At 37.5% G+C, this 18,435-nt stretch overlaps 2 protein-coding genes across 2 annotated transcripts in view; one reads left to right on the forward strand and one right to left on the reverse strand.

The window, feature by feature from the left end:
* Positions 1–874: 874 nt before the first annotated feature.
* The window catches only part of LOC126973816 (putative leucine-rich repeat-containing protein DDB_G0290503), an 81,410-nt gene continuing 63,849 nt past the window's right edge, over positions 875–18,435 (reverse strand). Inside the window, exons 24-29 of the mRNA XM_050821157.1 lie at positions 15,337–15,498; positions 14,525–14,709; positions 13,542–13,656; positions 12,533–12,601; positions 2,573–2,736; positions 875–1,005 (exon numbers count right to left, since the gene is read on the reverse strand). Coding sequence (XP_050677114.1) covers positions 891–1,005; positions 2,573–2,736; positions 12,533–12,601; positions 13,542–13,656; positions 14,525–14,709; positions 15,337–15,498 — 810 coding nt within the window. The 3' untranslated portion in view covers positions 875–890. The remainder of the gene's footprint in view (positions 1,006–2,572; positions 2,737–12,532; positions 12,602–13,541; positions 13,657–14,524; positions 14,710–15,336; positions 15,499–18,435) is intronic.
* LOC126973827 (uncharacterized) lies at positions 4,639–10,022 on the forward strand. The gene is made up of 5 exons (XM_050821172.1): positions 4,639–4,799; positions 5,783–5,912; positions 7,741–7,888; positions 8,367–8,487; positions 9,700–10,022. The coding sequence occupies exons 1-5, from the start codon at positions 4,756–4,758 to the stop codon at positions 9,950–9,952; spliced, it is 696 nt and encodes a 231-aa protein (XP_050677129.1). The 5' UTR covers positions 4,639–4,755; the 3' UTR covers positions 9,953–10,022.

Here is an 18,435-nt window from a genome sequence, read left to right on the forward strand (position 1 = left end):
AAAGCAGAAGACCCCGGTTCGAATCCAGATGTATTAGATTTTTTTTGTTCAAGTTTTGTACATTCTTAAAAATCCGAGGTCGTCCGGATATTAAGCATATAATATATCGTACACAATAAGGGAACAAGACGCATTTAATCAACACACGTACGGTATTGGTTACTTATCTGAAACAGCTATGTTCTGAGTACTCAAAACCTATCCAGTTTTATTAAATAGCATTGTTTCTGTGTATTTCCGGTCGAGTGATTGTGTCACGGACTAAATCAAACAAGTATCACTCTGTAATATTTTGTTACAGTGCGAAACAAATTGACAATAACTTAATCTGTTCCGAGCATAACGTAACAGTTTTCATGATGGACAGTGGATTCTGTAGCCACAGAAGCGACACAAGTGCTTATGTGGTGTGGGTTTCGTAGTTGCCAGCAGTCATTAATTACCCTTTTTTACAAGCCATTACGGTATACTTCAGGAAATTCTATTTGCAACATGCTGAATAAAAGTTGTCAAAATATGGAGGCGGAAGTATTATATGTACAAGCATTATACATTTCATAAAACATTGATTTACTATTAGCAACAAATAATCATATGCATTATAAATGAAATTAAAGTGTCTGTTTGTAATATAAAACTAAAATTTTGAATGTTTGTAAGTTTCAGCTAGTCTCCGATGCCTGGTTCTATTTCGATGGGACTGTCACTCGTAGATAGCTAACTTATAAGAATCAACGTTAACTTATTATAGAAGGTTAACCAGGTTTTTTGCAATGAAACAAGATATTTAATTTTAATGAAATGTTTGCGTGAAAAATTGATGGTATAAAATACCATACCTATATGAATATAGTATTTTATACATGTGTTAATTTACAACAATGAAGTACTCACGCGCGCGGCGTGTCCTGCAGCACGGCGTGCGCGGCGTAGGCCCGCACGTCCATGCGGCGCCGCACCACGAAGGCCATACGCGCCGCTGTCACGGCCACGAATGCCACCGCCCTGAAAAAATGACAAACATAGCTTATTTTAGTGTTACTCTAAACTATCGTATCAAGTAACAACGTTTTCTTTAATTTATCAAAGAGATAGACCATACGATAAATAATTAACATACTTCATTTTAAGGAAAGCGTCCGTTACATGATATTCTTTAACTTTTATTGGATACGGGGAATTAAAACATATTCTCCAGCTTTTATACTATTGCGTCCCAGTTAAGTAATTTATAGCCATGTACAATTACATTGCCTTGGTGCGTCATAATTTCTTATCAACAGGACTGGAACACAAACGTTCAGACTATTTATAGTCAGTATTATATTTGCGAAAGTAACTCTGTCTGTCTAATAACCTTCTCGCCTAAACCATTGCACCGATTTTGATGTTTAGTATATGATTTAGTACAGAGATAGGTTTGAGCTTGAGAAAGGACATTGGGAGGCTTCTTTGCACAGGATGCCGACTAGATTATGGGTGGCTAAATTATGGCACAACGGCGTCTATTTCTGCCGTGAAGCAGTAATGTGTAAGCATAACTGTTTTTCGGTCTGAAGGTCGCCGTATCTAGTGAAATTACTGAACAAATGAGACTTAACATTAACCTTATGTCTAAAGATGACGAGCACAGTTGTAGTCTCACCCAAAACTTTTGGGGTTTTTCAAGAATTCTGAGCGGCACTGCATTGTAACGGGCAGGGCGTATCAATGACCATCAGCTGAACGTCCTGCTCGTCGCGTCCCTTATTTTCATAAAAAAAATATAGGCTACCTTTTATCGCGAAAAAAGGAGGCTTGGAGGGGTTGAAATAGGGGATGGAAGATTGTCATTGACGAAGTTGACACCAGGAAATTTTGTATTTAAGCACTTGATAAGAATTTAATAATAATTTTTTCTAGCTTTTTTCAAATTACGACCTGTGTAGGGGATAGAGGATAAAATAGGCAATGGTAAAGAAAGCAAAAATAAGTTCGTAAGGAAGTCCAAACAGTCAAGCTTTCACGGCTAACTCCAAAATCAATTTGGATTATATTTGGTACAAAAATAGACTAGACCTTGGAAAAGGACATAAGTTACCCTTTCTTGTATAGAAAAACTTGATCGGGCTGAAATAAGGGATGAGTGTTTGCATGGGAACTCGTCATATTAAACATTTCATCCAGCATTTTTGAAACATTGACCTACGTGGGGATGAAATAGGAGGTGAAAATTCACAGGAAAGTCCAAACAAATATGTGTATGTTTACTATTAAAGAGACTGTCCAATTCCGTGTGGATTAGTTACTTTCGGCAGCATTTTTTTTTTTTTTTTTGAATACTTTGTAAATAATTCACATACAAACAACTGTAAATTTCCTATTTTAATACATTTTTATAAACTGTTTTTTTTTTGTTTTTCCATCTCTAAAATAAATATTTTTATTATTATTATTTCATTTATTTAAATATAAGTTTGCCTAAGTCCGGTTCTTATTAAGGAGTAAAACTTTAGAAATGATTAAGATGGGGCTATAGAGTTCAAGAAATGTTACAGAACACAGCGAGTATTTCCCACTGTATGAATGTTACCGGAAGCGTCGTTTTCCCCTCAACTTGTCGTGCGAGCCCGGCAGCTGGAGCCGCCTCTCCAAGGCCTCGTATCCCGCCACCACCCTCACCAGGTACCGCTTCTGGAACACCAGGGCCTTGCGCCAGCTCTCCAGCCGCAGGCACCGCCCTTGAAGGAAACGAGCCTGGAAGCAAACATAGCATGTTGACACACAAACAAAATTTAATAAACGATGCGGGACTCAAGCCCACGACCTTTAGCGTTCCGTGCGAGTGCTCTTCCAACTGAGCTAACCGTTCGAGTGACGCATCGTCATAAAATCTTGTCTGCTTTGTTCAACTCTCAGGTTTATAGCATCTTGACCTAATTACATTTCAAGTAAATCATACACGCTACGGTCAGAACCGATAGCTCCCCAGCTTTGTCGGCGAAGACAAACAGAATATTATGTTATATTGGTGTTTAGTGACCCTAGTTACTTCGAAGTAAATGGTCCTTGTACGAATGCCAAGAGGTGGCACAATTTGTACGATATGAATGTTTGTTTATTAGAAATGGAATTTTATATTTTCATTTGTTATTTATTTTTCAATGCCGTAAAGAACTTTGCCGCATGGGTCCGTGTGACCGTCTCCCGCAGCGGCAGCAGAGACGGCAGAAAATGCCAATGGCAGCTTCTGACAATGCCCAGAACTTTATAGTGACTTGAAAGCTGCTCGCCGATTTTGAAGACGTGCTTGGTTCGCTCGGTGGTTTCCTCTTGCTTCTTATATCTTTTTTTTATAGGAAAAGAGGACAAACCAGCGTACTTGTCACCTGGTGTTAAGTGATCACCGCGGTCCACATTCTCTTGCAACACCAGAGGAATCACAGGAGCATTGCCGGCCTTTAAGGAAGGTGTACGCGCTTTTTTTGAAGGTAGCCATGTCGTATCGTCCTGGAAACACCGCACAAGGAAGTTCATTCCACAGCTTTGTAGTACGTGGAAGAAAGATCTTGAAAACCGCACTGTAGAGGATCGTGGAGTGTCGTGCGAAGGTGGAATTCGGCGGCAGGACAATTCGAGCTGCTCTGCGTTGCACGCGGTGTAAATGGATCGAGCTACTGGTACGGGCCGGGGTACTGATCTTATATAATTTGGTATCATGGTACCTCCTCTTTAGAACTTTGCAGTTCGGATCCTTTGTGTGTTACGTCTAATGCTTGAAGTAAGTTGTCATGTGCTACTGTAGAACTTCGTATAAAAATCAAAACGACCTTCTCTTGATCTCTGGTATTAGAGATGTCCATCTTTCTGAACATTTTTTTTTTCATTTACTTACAGGTACTTTCAAATTGGTGTAATTTGCAAATAAAATCTTTTGATTACTACCTGTGAATTGAGAGGACTCATCAAATTTAAGAGGCATATAGGGTTTTTGTGTTTTTCAATAACATTTAAAGCGTTTGTACGCAGCACGTATTGTTTGATTAAGCTGATAACTGATGTATAATCCAATAAGGGCCATCCAATCCTACGATAATGATATCATTTACGAGGTTGTTGTCCATTTTAAAATGTACAAAATAAAATATTTAAAATGTTTTACGTTTTTTTAAACATTTTTAAATTAACCAAAAACCAATAGACGACAATAAGATAAATAAATTAATAATAAATAAAAAATAATTGAGATAGAGATAGTAAATATTTAAATTTAGTTTATTATGAAACGTGCTGTGATTTGACACATGTTCGACATACAATTACAATATTATGGCGACGAAGTATAATCCGGCAAGTTTGAAAGCGAACAGTTGCTTAAAACGTAGTGGATTTCGGCTACCTCTGTTTTTTACAAGACTATAGCCATCATCTGTCAATCTGTCAATGAATCGCTTTTTTCTTAGAGAGTTTCGCTAGGCTGTCTATAGCAACATCCTATGATGTTCTTTTATGACGATGACTCAACTGATTGATTTGAGGTTGACACTGAAGTCTTGAAAAAATGCAGAAACTATAATAAATCCTCCACGCTCAAACTATTGAAGTTTCAAACAAATATTCTAAAAAATAACAAATGTAATAAGCTTATGTCTCGTTCAGTCAGTCATATTTCTGTCCACAGTAACGTTTACATTAATAATACATTTTATTAAATCACAACATACTATAATAATGAATGTGTAAATCTGATGACATAAATCTCCAGTTTCTCGTATCATGGAGCAATCAAAATTAGAGACGCCTAAATCACCGGAGACGATGTATGTACACCATTTAAGGTCATCTTACAACTTACGTTCAATTAGTTTACCTTACAAATTAGAATATCTCCAATCTCCTATCAATTAAGAACTTTTTGATGTTTATTTTTATAATATCTTCATATTTTTTAGCACGATTTTAAGAAAATGGTTTGTGTATCTACGTTTTTTTATTTAATAATTGCTCCAAAATCCAATGTACAGGTTTCTAGAACAAAATTCGAGTAAAATTACAAATATAAATTAAGAAAGAGTTACTTATTTTGCAACGTTTTTGTAGTTTGACGCACTTTTATATCATCAGACATTATTGAGTATAAAATAGCTTGGATCAAAATTGGTTTTAATTCAGATTCACCAAGAAATTCATATTCTGATTTCAGTTCTGACTCGCAACATAGGTAATGGGTGCAAGTAATAGCTAAGTGATTTTTTAAATCATTTTCTTATGACAATTAGGGACGAGACGAGCAGGAACTTCAGCTCATGGTAAATGAGACGCCCTGCCCATTACAATGCAGTGCCGCTCAGGATTCTTGAAAAACCCAAAAATTCTGTGCGGCACTACAATTGCGCTAGTCACTTTGAAACAAGATGTTAAGTCTCATTTGCCCAGTAATTTCACTACGGCGCCCTTCAGACCCAAAAACAGTAATGCTTACACATAACTGCGTCACGACCGAAATAGGCGTCGATGTGGTACCCATAATCTAGCCGGCATCTTGTGCAAAGTAGCCTCCCTCTACTGAAATACAGCATAGATTTTTGCAAAATTATTTCTGGGTGGGTTTAAAGTATCGCAACTCGGAATTTTTATTTTTCCTATCAATATTCGGTCAGCAATTAAATACATAATAAATATATATGTTAACTACGTCACCACAATGCTGATGAGTCATATTAAAGGTACAATGTTTAATGGTTGCCTTTGCAGTTTTGTGCATCGCATATTTATTCGAAGCCATAACCAATCTATGTTACAGGCACATGCAAATACGCAGTATGTGCGGCGATCATCCGTTCACGAAAACTGAACTCAATGTGAAGGATTCAAACGAAGAGGAGAAAGAGAAGGAGAGAAGCAATTCTTCGTATCCCCATCTAACACCAACGGTATTATGGAAATCATTTTTTATCAGATTAATTTACATCAAAAAAATTAAGTAATAGGACTTGCAGATAATTATTAATTACTTATACTTCTAATATTTTCTACAACGGATTTAGAGTAAGTACGATTTGAGCAACCACTTTTTAACCAAATTCAAAAAAGGAGGAGGTTCTCAATTCTACGGTATTTTTATTTTTATAATATTATGGTCGTCAGATGTAGAGTAGACAAATGTTATCGTGTAAATTAATAACAGTACAGTAATTTATGTGAGAGAAAAGGTATACCATTAGTTGGATATACTAATACTAGTTGGAATGCTAGCTGACCCAGCAAACATTGTATTGCCGTATAAAGTAATAAAATTCAATAATTAAAATTTTTGGGGTGTAAAAAATAGATGCAACCGATTCTCATACCTACTAAACTTAACGAACTTCAATTATTATTGTATTCGATTGCCATTTTGCAACCCTATAGCGGATTTTTCGAACGTAGAAGGGCGAAAATATTAAGTTGTATGTAAGTATTTTTCAATGCTGAATCATTATAAAATAAAAATGAAAAAAATTATCAAAAAATATATTTAGGTGTGGGTTTTGTTATATTCGGTTACAAATTGCAAATTTTTAGTGTTTTAGTAAGTGGGGTTCGTTTTCTTGTAAACACGATAGCCTAAGTTTTGGAGGCATTAATTTTAAGTTTCTATTTCTGGAAATAATCCATAAAACGGTCAAGAGCAAGTTGCAGACGGCCAGTAATGAAGTCTCAAGTCTAAGAGAATGTGAAGCATGCCGTATCGTCAGCACAACAAGCTATTTTGGTTCGAGGTTGAACTAGTATATCGTTTAGATATAACAAAAACAAATAAGGCCCTTAAAATAGACCCCTGTGGTACATCAGCAGGCACAGGTTTAGATAGATATTTAGGAGATGTATAGTTTTTTATGTGTACACTGGAGCTCCTATTATCCAGATATGAATCAATTATTTTAACTTTTGAGATAGGTAGACCAATCAAAATTTATTTCATGCAAAATAGCTTTGTGTCCAACCGCATCGAATGCTTTCTCAAAATCCAATAGAAACATTCCTGTAGATTGCTTAAGCTTAAGATTCTGCGAAACGATTACAGCGACTCTTGCTAACTGATGAACAGTAGAATGACCTTGCAGGACGCCAAATTGTTCAATAATCAACTTTTGCTCAGAAGCATGCAATAAGCGGTGATATATAATTTTTTCAAATAGCTTTCCCAACACATGGTAATAAGCTAATTCGACAGTAACTAGAAGGATCAGTTGGATTTTTACCTGGTTCATGAATTGAACACCTTAGCCACTTTCCCCGCATGTGGAAAATATGTTTTAGTGATGCAGGCGATTAATATTTTTGTTAGTAAAACTATACATTTTTGGGCTATATTTTTGATAAGGATGTTGGGTATGTCATCCCGGCCAGGAGCTTTACGAGGTTTGATTTTAAAATATTTCTCTTTTAAAGACGCCTTTTTAAGACCATCTTAATGTAAATTTTTTGAGGACAGCCATAGATTTTCGAATTTTGTAGAGTAGCACTATTAAAGAAACTGCGATAGGTTTTCCAATCAACTTTGGCATAATTGAATTTCTGGATCGGATTTCGAATAAGTTTTGTCTCGAAGAAAACTGGAAAGTGTTTAGAAGACAATGCAGGGATAGATTTTATATTACTGGGAGGGTGAAAGTTTTCGAAAGTCGGAAATTGAGGGGCTTACATTTGGGCAGTAATAAACTAATGTAGGACTAGGATGGTAATTGCTAGGTTATAATCGCATGAAACTGTCCGTAGTCGTCCCGCACGGAGCGCGGGGCGGGGCTGCGAGCTCGCACGTGTTCGGAGGACGCAGTGCGAGCGCTAGAGGTGCGGCGCCGCGCAGTAGACGTTCAACAACGGGCGGAGCACGACCCGCTGTCCAACAACAGAGCCCTTCTACAAGGTTATATAAACTATTTTATATTGAACATTTGATCAGATCTTTCCTTAATAGTTCTTTACGAAATTTAATATATTATACGTTGATGCCAGATATTTCTGCCGAATTTCTGTGTATAAAGGGCTAATCAATATAAAATAATTAATAATGAGCTAGTATCTGAAAGATCCTACTTATATTTTGTGCTCAAATATTTGAAAAGTATGTTGAAGTAGGAATCGTGGAATTTTTTATCACAGAGGATCAATATCCTTGACGTATATCTGATAGAGCTAAGATATCTCTGATAATGCTTGCTATGTGATGGATTGATGAAGAGAAGAAAATAATATGGGATGTAATTTATTACCGCTCAGAAACATACAGTCACTAAGAATAAGCAGGCCTAGATTGTTCCGATTCTTGTGGCGCTCCAGTCTCGAGACCGAGACAATCGTTTGTCAAGTGATTGTAAGTCTAGTGACACAGTTGTTAACTACAGCGGCGCTGGGCAGCTTCCGCTGGCCGCCGTACCTGGTGTGCGTGTGGGTGCTGGTGCTGCTGATGTCGCACGCGCTGCACTGTCTGGCCGGCATCCTGGAGCGCTCGCTGCCATCGATACGGTACCTGCGCCATTCGGCTCATAGCTCTGGCTAAATTTAGTACATTTCAGCCGTCTAACCCCCTACCCAAAAAAAAAACATTATTCGTATCATCGGTCTTCGACAACACTTTCGGTAAAGCCTCACCTAGTATAGGAATACTGGGTCTCGAAATCTCGAGCGACTACCAATTCTGTAGCCACCTGGAGGGCAAAGCCAAATTGGCTTCGAAGGAGCTGGGCGTCATCAATAGAGCACGGCAATACTGCAAGCCGGCCCACATTCTAGGGCTCTACAAAGCGCAGGTCCGGCCACACATGGAGTATTGCTGTCATCTCTGGTCTGGCACGCCCCAGTATCAGCTCAATCCTTTTGACCGCGTGCAACGCAGAGCAGTTCGAATTGTCAGGGACCCAGCGCTCTGTGAACGGCTGGAACACTTGGCATTGCGTAGAGACGTCGCTTCATTGTGTGTCTTCTACCGCATTTATCACGGGGAGTGTTCCGAAGAGCTGTTTAACCTGATTCCTGCCGCCGAATTCCACCTTCGCACGACACGCCACAATTTAGTATATCATTCTCACCATCTAGATGTGTGGCGGTCCTCCATGGTGCGGTTTTCAAGGAGCTTTCTTCCACGTTCTACAAAGCTGTGGAATGAGCAACTTCCTTTAAGACCAGCAACACTCCTGTGATTCCTCTGGTGTTGCAAGAGAATATCGCCGGCGGTGATCACTTAAAACCAGGTGACCCGTACGCTCGTTTGTCCTCCTTTTCCATAAAAAAAATAATGAGTCGTTACATTATTATAAAAGGAAGTAGACTACTAATCCAGTTATAAAACTGCAAAGGTAAAAAGGTTGTACGGTATATATCAAGTAGGTATTAGAGCCACTCGGCACCCACTTAGCATCGCCTCATCGTTTGTAACGCTACAGACTTGATGGAGTGGTCGTATATATGTAACATCATAGTATGACGGAACACTAGTCGTGCGGGTCGAGTGATGGGTTGATCTATCGCAAGGATTTGAGTATTTTTTTTATGAAAATAAGTGACGGACGAGCAGGATGTTCAGCTGATTACTGACTGCCCATTACAATGCAGTGCCGTCCAGGATTCTTGAAAAGCCCAAAATTCTGAGCGGCACTACTCTTGCGCGCGTCACCTTGAGACACAAGGTGTTAAGTCTCATTTGCCCAGTAATTTCACTAGTCTGGTCGTATCCGCCAGTAAATGCTGCCAGTACTTCCGCACGTGGACAGAAGAGAGCTGGAAGAGCGACAAGGATCACCGCGCGTGCCCGCTGGCTCTGGCGTGCGCCACGGGCATACTGTACGTGTTCTACTGGGCTCTGTACCTGGTCTACTCCGTGCTGCTCTGGGCCATAGAGCCTCTCGGCGTCGAGGAGGACACTGCACCTGACATCACCAAAATTACCAACTACGTAGACGAAATTCACAGTAAGACCAACTTCCCAAAGTGAGACGCTTGTTGTTATATTTATACTTTTTTACATTTTTATACAAATGTTTTTGAAATATATTTTGAACGAATCTGTTTTTTAATCTTGGATCGATAATGGTATATGGTTTAAATATTTGCTTGCGTCGGTGTATGATTAAAAGATTATGCTTGCCTGAATGTAATTCATCCCTTCAACTAGGAGTAGTTGAAGGTATGTCTACCCTGTCCCTAAACTTTAGTCGTTATCTAAGGGTAGCTTAAAAATATGGTCGATATAAGCGATATCTGGTCCATATGTCATGCTCATGAACGACCTGTCATCGAGAATCCTGCTTTATCTCAAATTTATAGCTTAAATTCATATTTTATTTTAGCATTATTAAGTTTGATTTATTTACAAATTGAAACATTTACTGCATCACTTTTGTATAGATTGTTTTTAAAATATTTCATAAAATGATGAAGCTGTAAATATTGATGAGTTGGTAATAAACGCCTGTTTTTAGTAAAATTTTTGAACTTTTGCTTCAGCAGAAACAAATGAATTTTTGTAAATTATTGAACAAAAATCAATTTGTTTTCACTAGGGGCTTATGAACAATTAATGCGGGTACTAGACTCATTGAGCACATCTCTGACGCCTAGAAAGTGTCACAGGATGCATTGGGCATTTTTTGTGATTTGTTCAAAGCATTTGACTGCATCCACCATGAAACTTTAAGGAGGAGTGAAAAATAGAGCCCTAAATCTGAAAAATCATATGTAAGCGAAAGAGTTCAGATAGTCAATGTAAATGGCAAACGGTCTTCGGGTAAACGTGTGGTAGTAGATATTCCCGCAAGGTTCTATTCTCGGTCCTTTCTTGTTTCTTATGTATATATTAACGATTGTTTGCTGATGATACTTCTCTTATTTTTAAAGTGAGGCGATGTGTAGATACTGAAGCTGAGATAAAAATGCACTTTCAAAGATAATGCGTTGGTTTGAGACGAATAATCTGCACTTAAACACTAAAAAAAAAACAAAGTGTTTACGGTTCATTACACCAAACACAGCGGAGGTACAAACCGACTTATAAATGACCAGAGATTTGAACTTATGGACACTACGGTCTTCTTGGGTATAACGCTAGATAACAAGCTTCAGTGGGGTCCACACATGCCCAACTAGCAGATAGACTCTGCTCTGCGGTAAATGCCGTTAGAAAAATTAGAGAGTACACGAATGTTGCGACAGCTAGATTGCTGTCCTTCAATTAATTTCACAGTATCATGACGTACGGTATTTTACTGTGGGGTCATGCTGCTGACATTGATATAGTGTTTGCTCTGCAAAAGAGCTATAATGACATTAAAACGAATTCTAAAGGAATAAATTTTGTGATAAAATAAATGCCTTAAATGCCTTAACGAAGCGTTACGGCGATTCACAACATTTTTGTCTGTTCTTGAGCCTACGAGTGTCCGTAGTATGTTTAGAATAGAATAGAATAATAGCATAGAATAATTTATTTTAAATGGATCTTTTCACATATGCATTGTCCTTAAATTACATTAAGTTTATATATTTTACAAGCTTATATATATGACTACATTGTGATTGTCATTGAATCGCCATACTAGTCGGAGACTGTATCGTGGGATCAAATAGAGGTATGATTAACAGTAAACCATTATGTTGGTAGTCATCATTGGCATTACTATGGCAAATTTTGAAGATACTGTGTAGTAACAATTTAATTAAATAACTAGAAATTTATCAATACTAAATTTAAATGAAAGTAAAAAAAAACAATATAAATAAAGTAACAACATGTGTGTGTGTGTGTGTGTGTGATACATGTAGGTAGGACAAATTAAATACAAGGGGTCAAAATATTGTGCGTTTTTTCGGAATCTAATTCACCTAGGTGTTTACTTTTTTTTATTTTATCTTATTATATTTATTACTTAAGTTAATATACATAAAATAATATAAATATTCAGATATATAAGGTACCAGTCGTTCCGAAAACTTGGTATTATCTTTTGGGCGAGTTGTGTTAAACGTGCATTTCAATTTATTAGTGGCAAAACCCGAAGTATTGAGAACATTTTTGTGCTCCTTCATGACACTAGCCAATATGAATAATTGTCGAACTCTTAGCACGCCGCATTCCTTATACAAATTATCCGTAGGATGTCGTCGTGGCTTCATGCACATGACTTTGAGAAAGACTCGAGCTCTCTCTTATATTATTAGGTAACGACAGATCTCTCAGAACCTTTCTCATGATATGTCCCAAAAAATATTAATGTATATTTAATAATAATTTATAAATAATGATTATTATATTTGTATATTTTAATTTAAAATAATTAACGGACGGGTACGCATATACTTACGTATTATTTGAGCACTTTTTATAGCACACTTTGACTTGGTGATTGACACACAGTTGACACACGACTAATCAGAAAAGTGTGCTTACATTGTCTTTAAGCACACTTGCCGTTCAGCTTTCAGACTGCTGATGTTCATAGAACGTCATTAGTTGAAACATATTATTGTTGCCATATGCCTTCTTATAAAACAAATTTATATGTAAGTAAAAACTTACAATCTGCTCCTTATCGTAGTCGGGGTGTGGCGTGTGAGGCGTGCGACACCCGCTCTCGTTCAGATCCGTCTGGAATATATTGACTTTCATGAACAACAAAACTAAAATATTTTTTTGATTAATAAAATATTATGTGAATGTTTACCACAAATACACAGTATGGATTGCATACCTATGAAATAAATAAAAATATAAGTAATACTATGGACTTTAAACAAAATTAATTATTTAATTAAAAAGTTTAAATTGAAAAACTGAAATATTAAATAAAATAAATATTTATTATAAATGTACTAAGAGTAAACAGTACAGACAACGTACATTGACCTCTGGATCGTCGGCTTCACCTTATATTTGTTTGATTTTTTGCGACGAAATAAAATTATATTTATTTGTGTAATAAAACGTGGAACCCTTCACAAGTTAATCGATTGTATCGGCAAATTATGTAAACTTGTTATTTTGATTTTTCTTTTGAATTAAGTATGCTTCGGTATATGTTTTTATTTATTTTATTTTAAAAGAAAACTTACAGCTGAATTTAAAGAAATTAGTTCGAGCATTACACCATTTTTAATTTTGTTATAAAATGTGGAACTCCAGGTCTATTTGTTTTCATTTATTTATTGTTATAGTTGTTTAAGACTATGTTTCCGAAAGAAAAGAAAAAAAAAATTTTACACATGTAAACGCTTATGTAACCTCGTAGAAGTTTTATTAGAGCACGGGCGATCACGACTGACGACCAACGTCAAGGGAATCGTAATCTCGTTGATCATCGTATTCCACATATTAAAATATAAAACACATAATTTCTGTTAGCCGGCGAGAGAGACTCCACTACGACAGCGAACTTCAGTCCAGCTTATGTAACGCCTGTGAAGATTGGTATGTTCGGTATGTTTTGATTCTACCTTGTTCACTGCCATTTTAGTTTACAATACTTCGGTCCAAGTTTGATTATTTTATTATACTGGTGTCCAACTGTTACGTGGAGAGTGAGACTCACGTTCGCAGGCGAGTGTACGCGCGCGGCCACCTTCTCCAGCTGCGTGATGGCCGCCTGCTGGATGGCGATGAGGTCCTTAGCGCGCACCAGCTCCACGGCTGCGTCGTGCTTCAACCTGCACTCACACAGGCTTATAAAACAACATAGCAAGTGCCGCAATGGGTAGGACTGTAATCTCTCATCAGGCACCGGTTATCCGCAGCTTTTGATTTTCAAAGTCGTAAAAATAAAGTAAATTATACGACACTCTTACGGCGAAGGAAAGCATCTTTAAAACAACGTTTACACATACCTGCGAAACAAATTCAAATGTTAATGTGACAGCTCGAATTTTCGGGGCTCAGTAAACGGCTGGATCACTTGGCGTTGCGTAGAGACGTTGCTTCTTTGTGAGTCTTCTACCGCATTTATCACGGGGATTGTTCCGAAGAACTTTTTACCTGATTCCTGGCGACGAATTCCACCTTCGCACGACACGACACAAAATAGGATATCATCCCCACCATCTGGAAGTGTGGCGGTCCTCCACAGTGCGGTTTTCAAAGATGTTTTTTGCACGTACTACAAAGCTGTGGAATGAGCTTCTTTGTGCGGTGTTTCCAAAACGATACGACATGGGTACCTTCAAAAAAAGCTCGTACACCTTCCTTAAACCAGCAACGCTCCTGTGATTCCTCTGGTGTTGCAAGAGAATGGGCGGCGGTGATCACTTAACACCAGGTGACCCATATGCTCGTTTGTCCTCCTTTTCCATAAAAAATTGTTGTGCTTTTATGCTTAAACATAAACAAAAATATTAACACCTTTACTAACTGTCTCATTATTTTTTTTCTTACCTTACTTCTGATACTATATGTGTGTGATACGATAGTATTCAAGTCAAAATGGTACTAATGCAGTCATTTAAGATCGTGTAGTTCCGATCGCGATGCCTTATCCGTTACTTATTCCTACGGTAAGGTGTGGTAGTCCTATACCGGTACCTCCTAAGCTCGGCCAGCTCCCCCTTCGCCTGCAGCAGCAGCTGGTTCCTGTGGTCCAGGTCCCGCGCAGCTCGTGCTCCAGCCGCGTGCAGGTCACTCTGCAGCTCCCGGCACCGCCCCGACTCCAGCTCCAACTTAGATCTTAGTACGCGGATTTCTTCCTTAAGTCTGTCCACGTTTTCCAGCTGATAACAAAATATTTAATAGCGTCAAACTAAGCGTTTTTAATCGTCATTACATTAGTTGTCATAAAAAAATAATGAATCTAGAAAAATGGGGTCACTGAAAATCATACACCTGTAACTGAGTGCACTCCAGTTTTGTAAACCAGTGCCATTAAGATCATTTATAGAATTACTTTTTTTGTAATAAGTTAAATATTAAGGTTTATTATAAAGTAAAAGGTTAATTAACTGATTTAAATTTTCAATTCATTTTAAAAATATATCGCCTTTTAATATGATATTATATGTTCTGAAAAAGAAGTATTTGTGAGAAGAACAACGAAACAATAAAAAAAAATCTTGAATGCATTGTTCAACTATTAGGTCTAACATCGTTCATAAAATTTTGTTTTCAGTTTTATTTGTGTAATAATTACACACAATAAAACTGAAAAGATTAATTATCAATCACCTCAAAACATAACAAATTCTTAACTATAAATTTCGAATCCGCGTCCATCTCTAGATGAATAACCATCAGTAACTTGTTCAGCATTATGACCTTGACATGACACTCTGGCATACTAGGGGAGCATACAATCCAAATAGGTATACGGCTATCATTCTCCGGTATCTTTGCGGCCATACCTCCGGCGCGCTCCGAGCGGCAGTGGGGCTCCAGCTGGTGGCCCCCTCCAGCTGCCGGAGCCGGTCCATCATGGCCTGCTCTCTCTCCCGCAGCAGCACCTCGGACTGCATCGCACACTCCAGCCTCCGCTTCAGTATCTCTATCGTACTTGAATCTTGCTTCTGTGGACCGTCAACTCTGCTTGTAGTTTGTCTTTTTTTACCTTAAACTTTTATAATTAGAATCAACGAAAAAAAATAGAGTTATTTAAAGTTATTTGTTGAATAAGGGAACAAAGTACGTTTTTGTAGGTAGCGAATTATTCTAAGCTAGAATCCTGATCGGGGGATTCAAAAGCACAATAAACAAAATATTTTGCTTTCGTGTGACATATTCAACTTTTATCCGCACTAACAAAAAAAAAACAAGCAATAATATTTATTAAAACATATTATTATTTATTATTTTAAACCTTCATCTTTTCATGGTCTCTTACCGGGCCATACTACATCCACGAGAGAGAATAGCTGCATCGATCATGTCATTCTCAAACTAGAAAAGAACGAAAATAAAGCTTATGTAGCTGTACTAAATACTACAGTAACAGACCACAACATGGTGGTGTTGACTATATCGAGCACATATGAAAAAACGTCAAAACGCAAGATTAAAACTACTACTGATTTTAACAAAGCATATCGCACCCTTATATCCACTGATGTTACTAAATTAAATATATTTAATGACCCTAATTTATTTTCTAATTATTTAATAGAAATGATCAAATTTGCTATCCAAGTAAACACTAAACTGTCAGTGATATCGCACACTAAAAGAATATTGAAGCCATGGATAACGCCTGGAGTTTTGCGTTGCATCAAACTTCGAAACAATATGCAAATTAAACTGAGATTAAACCCACAGAGTCTTATTCTAAAATTAACCTACAAACGTTTCCGAAATTATTGCACTAAGCATTACTTATGAGTCTTGACTCTAGAAGCGCTCCTGGCTGGGACGGAATTTCAACGAAATTTCTAAAGCTCTCTAAAGATTACTTGATCCCACTTATAACAAGATTGGCTAATCTCTGCTTTAAATCAGGTATTTTTCCTTCCTCTCTAAAGCGTTCCATTGTTACTCCTGTGTACAAGAGTGGGACTAAAACTGATGTAAACAATTATAGACCTATCTCTGTATTGTCTGCTATTTCAAAAATAATAGAAAAATTGATTAACAATAGACTTCTTAAATACTTCAATAAATATAATATTATTTCTAATTGTCAATATGGCTTTAGAAAAGGTGTTTCCACACAAGACGCAATTTTAGGACTAACAAAAACTATAGTAAGAGAAGTGGACAAGGGCAATTAATGTCTCGCAGTTTTCCTAGATTTAAAAAAGGCCTTTGACACAGTTTCTATTCCCATTCTTGTGCGCAGATTGGAGGGCCTGGGCATTCGTGACAAAGCCCTCTCTCTCCTAGACAGCTACCTAAATGACCGAATACAGGAAGTTAAGGTTGACCTATACCACAGCACAATGGAAAATGTGAAATTTGGCGTACCGCAGGGCAGTGTCCTTGGCCCGACACTCTTTTTAATCTATATTAACGACCTATGTAACCTCCAGATCGACGGGGCTAGTATATTCACTTATGCTGACGACCCAGCCATTGTTTTCTCTGGTATCTCGTGGGAAGCCGTACAGAGGAAGGCTGAGATGGGCCTTGAAAGAGTCTCAAATTGGCTAAACCAAAATCTATTGTCACTCAATATATCAAAAACAAACTATATATGTTTCTCTCCACATGACAGATACCAGCCCGTTCAAGACTTGTATATCAGAATCCATTCATGCTCCAACCCACACGATTTGAATTGTAATTGTCTCTCCATAGAAAAGGTGAATTGTACCAAATATCTCGGCATCCTGATTGACCAAAGGTTAAGTTGGCATTCCCAAATCGAACTGGTCATAACCAGGGTGAGAAAACTTATGTGGATTTTTAAAACTCTGCGGCACGTTATGAATAGCACAGTCCTTAATAAAATATACATCGCTTGCAACTAAGATAAGCCTCTTAGAATTGGAAAGAGCTCAAAAATCACTTCTCAACGTCATGTACTTGAAACCTTTAAGATTTCCAACTGATTCACTCTATTTGACTTGTAATCTTTGTAAGCTCAATTAGGAAACTTTATGTTCTTAACATCATTTCAGCCGTCCACAAGTCACTTCCGCTAGATCACGCCAAATTGATCAGTAGAAGAAATGATAAAGAAGCAGATACCATTACTGTTCGCACTACTTTTGCTGAACGACAGTTTAGCTGTCAATTAGTGTTCTTATATAATAAAATAAATCGTGTCCTAAATATATATCCTATGACATTACATCTATGCAGAAAAGCTTTAAATAATTGGCTAACTTGTCTTGCTTATGATGAAGTGGAAAATCTTCTGATCAGACTGACATGATAAACACACGCATTGCATAGATGGACTCACTCACTCAAATTTGTAAATTGTAAAATTTGGTTTATAATCATTTCTGTTTATTTCTATATTGTTTACTAAATAAAAAGTTATCTGCTAAGGAAGTTGCGAGATATTCCCAATACAAGTGTCCTAAGACAACTTACTGGGAAGTCTCAACCACTAAAAAAATGTATATGTAATTTTTGAAATAAACGAAATTTATATTTATTTATTCATTTCTTCGTCACTCGGTAACCTTCACTCTCAGAGGTCTTTCTTTACATTATAAAATAGAAAATAATTACTGGAGGCTAAGTGGGTGACTAATTTCTTCAAACCCTGTTTAATCTAGTGCACGCATTGCAACTCGCGATGAGTCCGACGATGATGTGTATGTACACGGGCCATGCAGGTCTATCTCGGGGTATTGTCGACTAGTGCCAGATGAAACCTGTGTCTTCCATCGAGTCTTCTCTAGAGAAGCTCGCGGAATGGGGTAAAATTAACTTTGTCTAATTTGACCCCCCCAGAAGACTCAAGTTGCCGCGTTTTCTGTAAAATACGATAAATCTCATTTATCGTATCACCGCTCTTCGACCTCCCTTAAAGCCTCGCGCAGTATCGGAATACTTGGTCT

The sequence above is a fragment of the Leptidea sinapis genome, chromosome 30 (assembly GCF_905404315.1).
Source record: "Leptidea sinapis chromosome 30, ilLepSina1.1, whole genome shotgun sequence".
Classification (NCBI taxonomy): Eukaryota; Metazoa; Arthropoda; class Insecta; order Lepidoptera; family Pieridae; genus Leptidea; species Leptidea sinapis.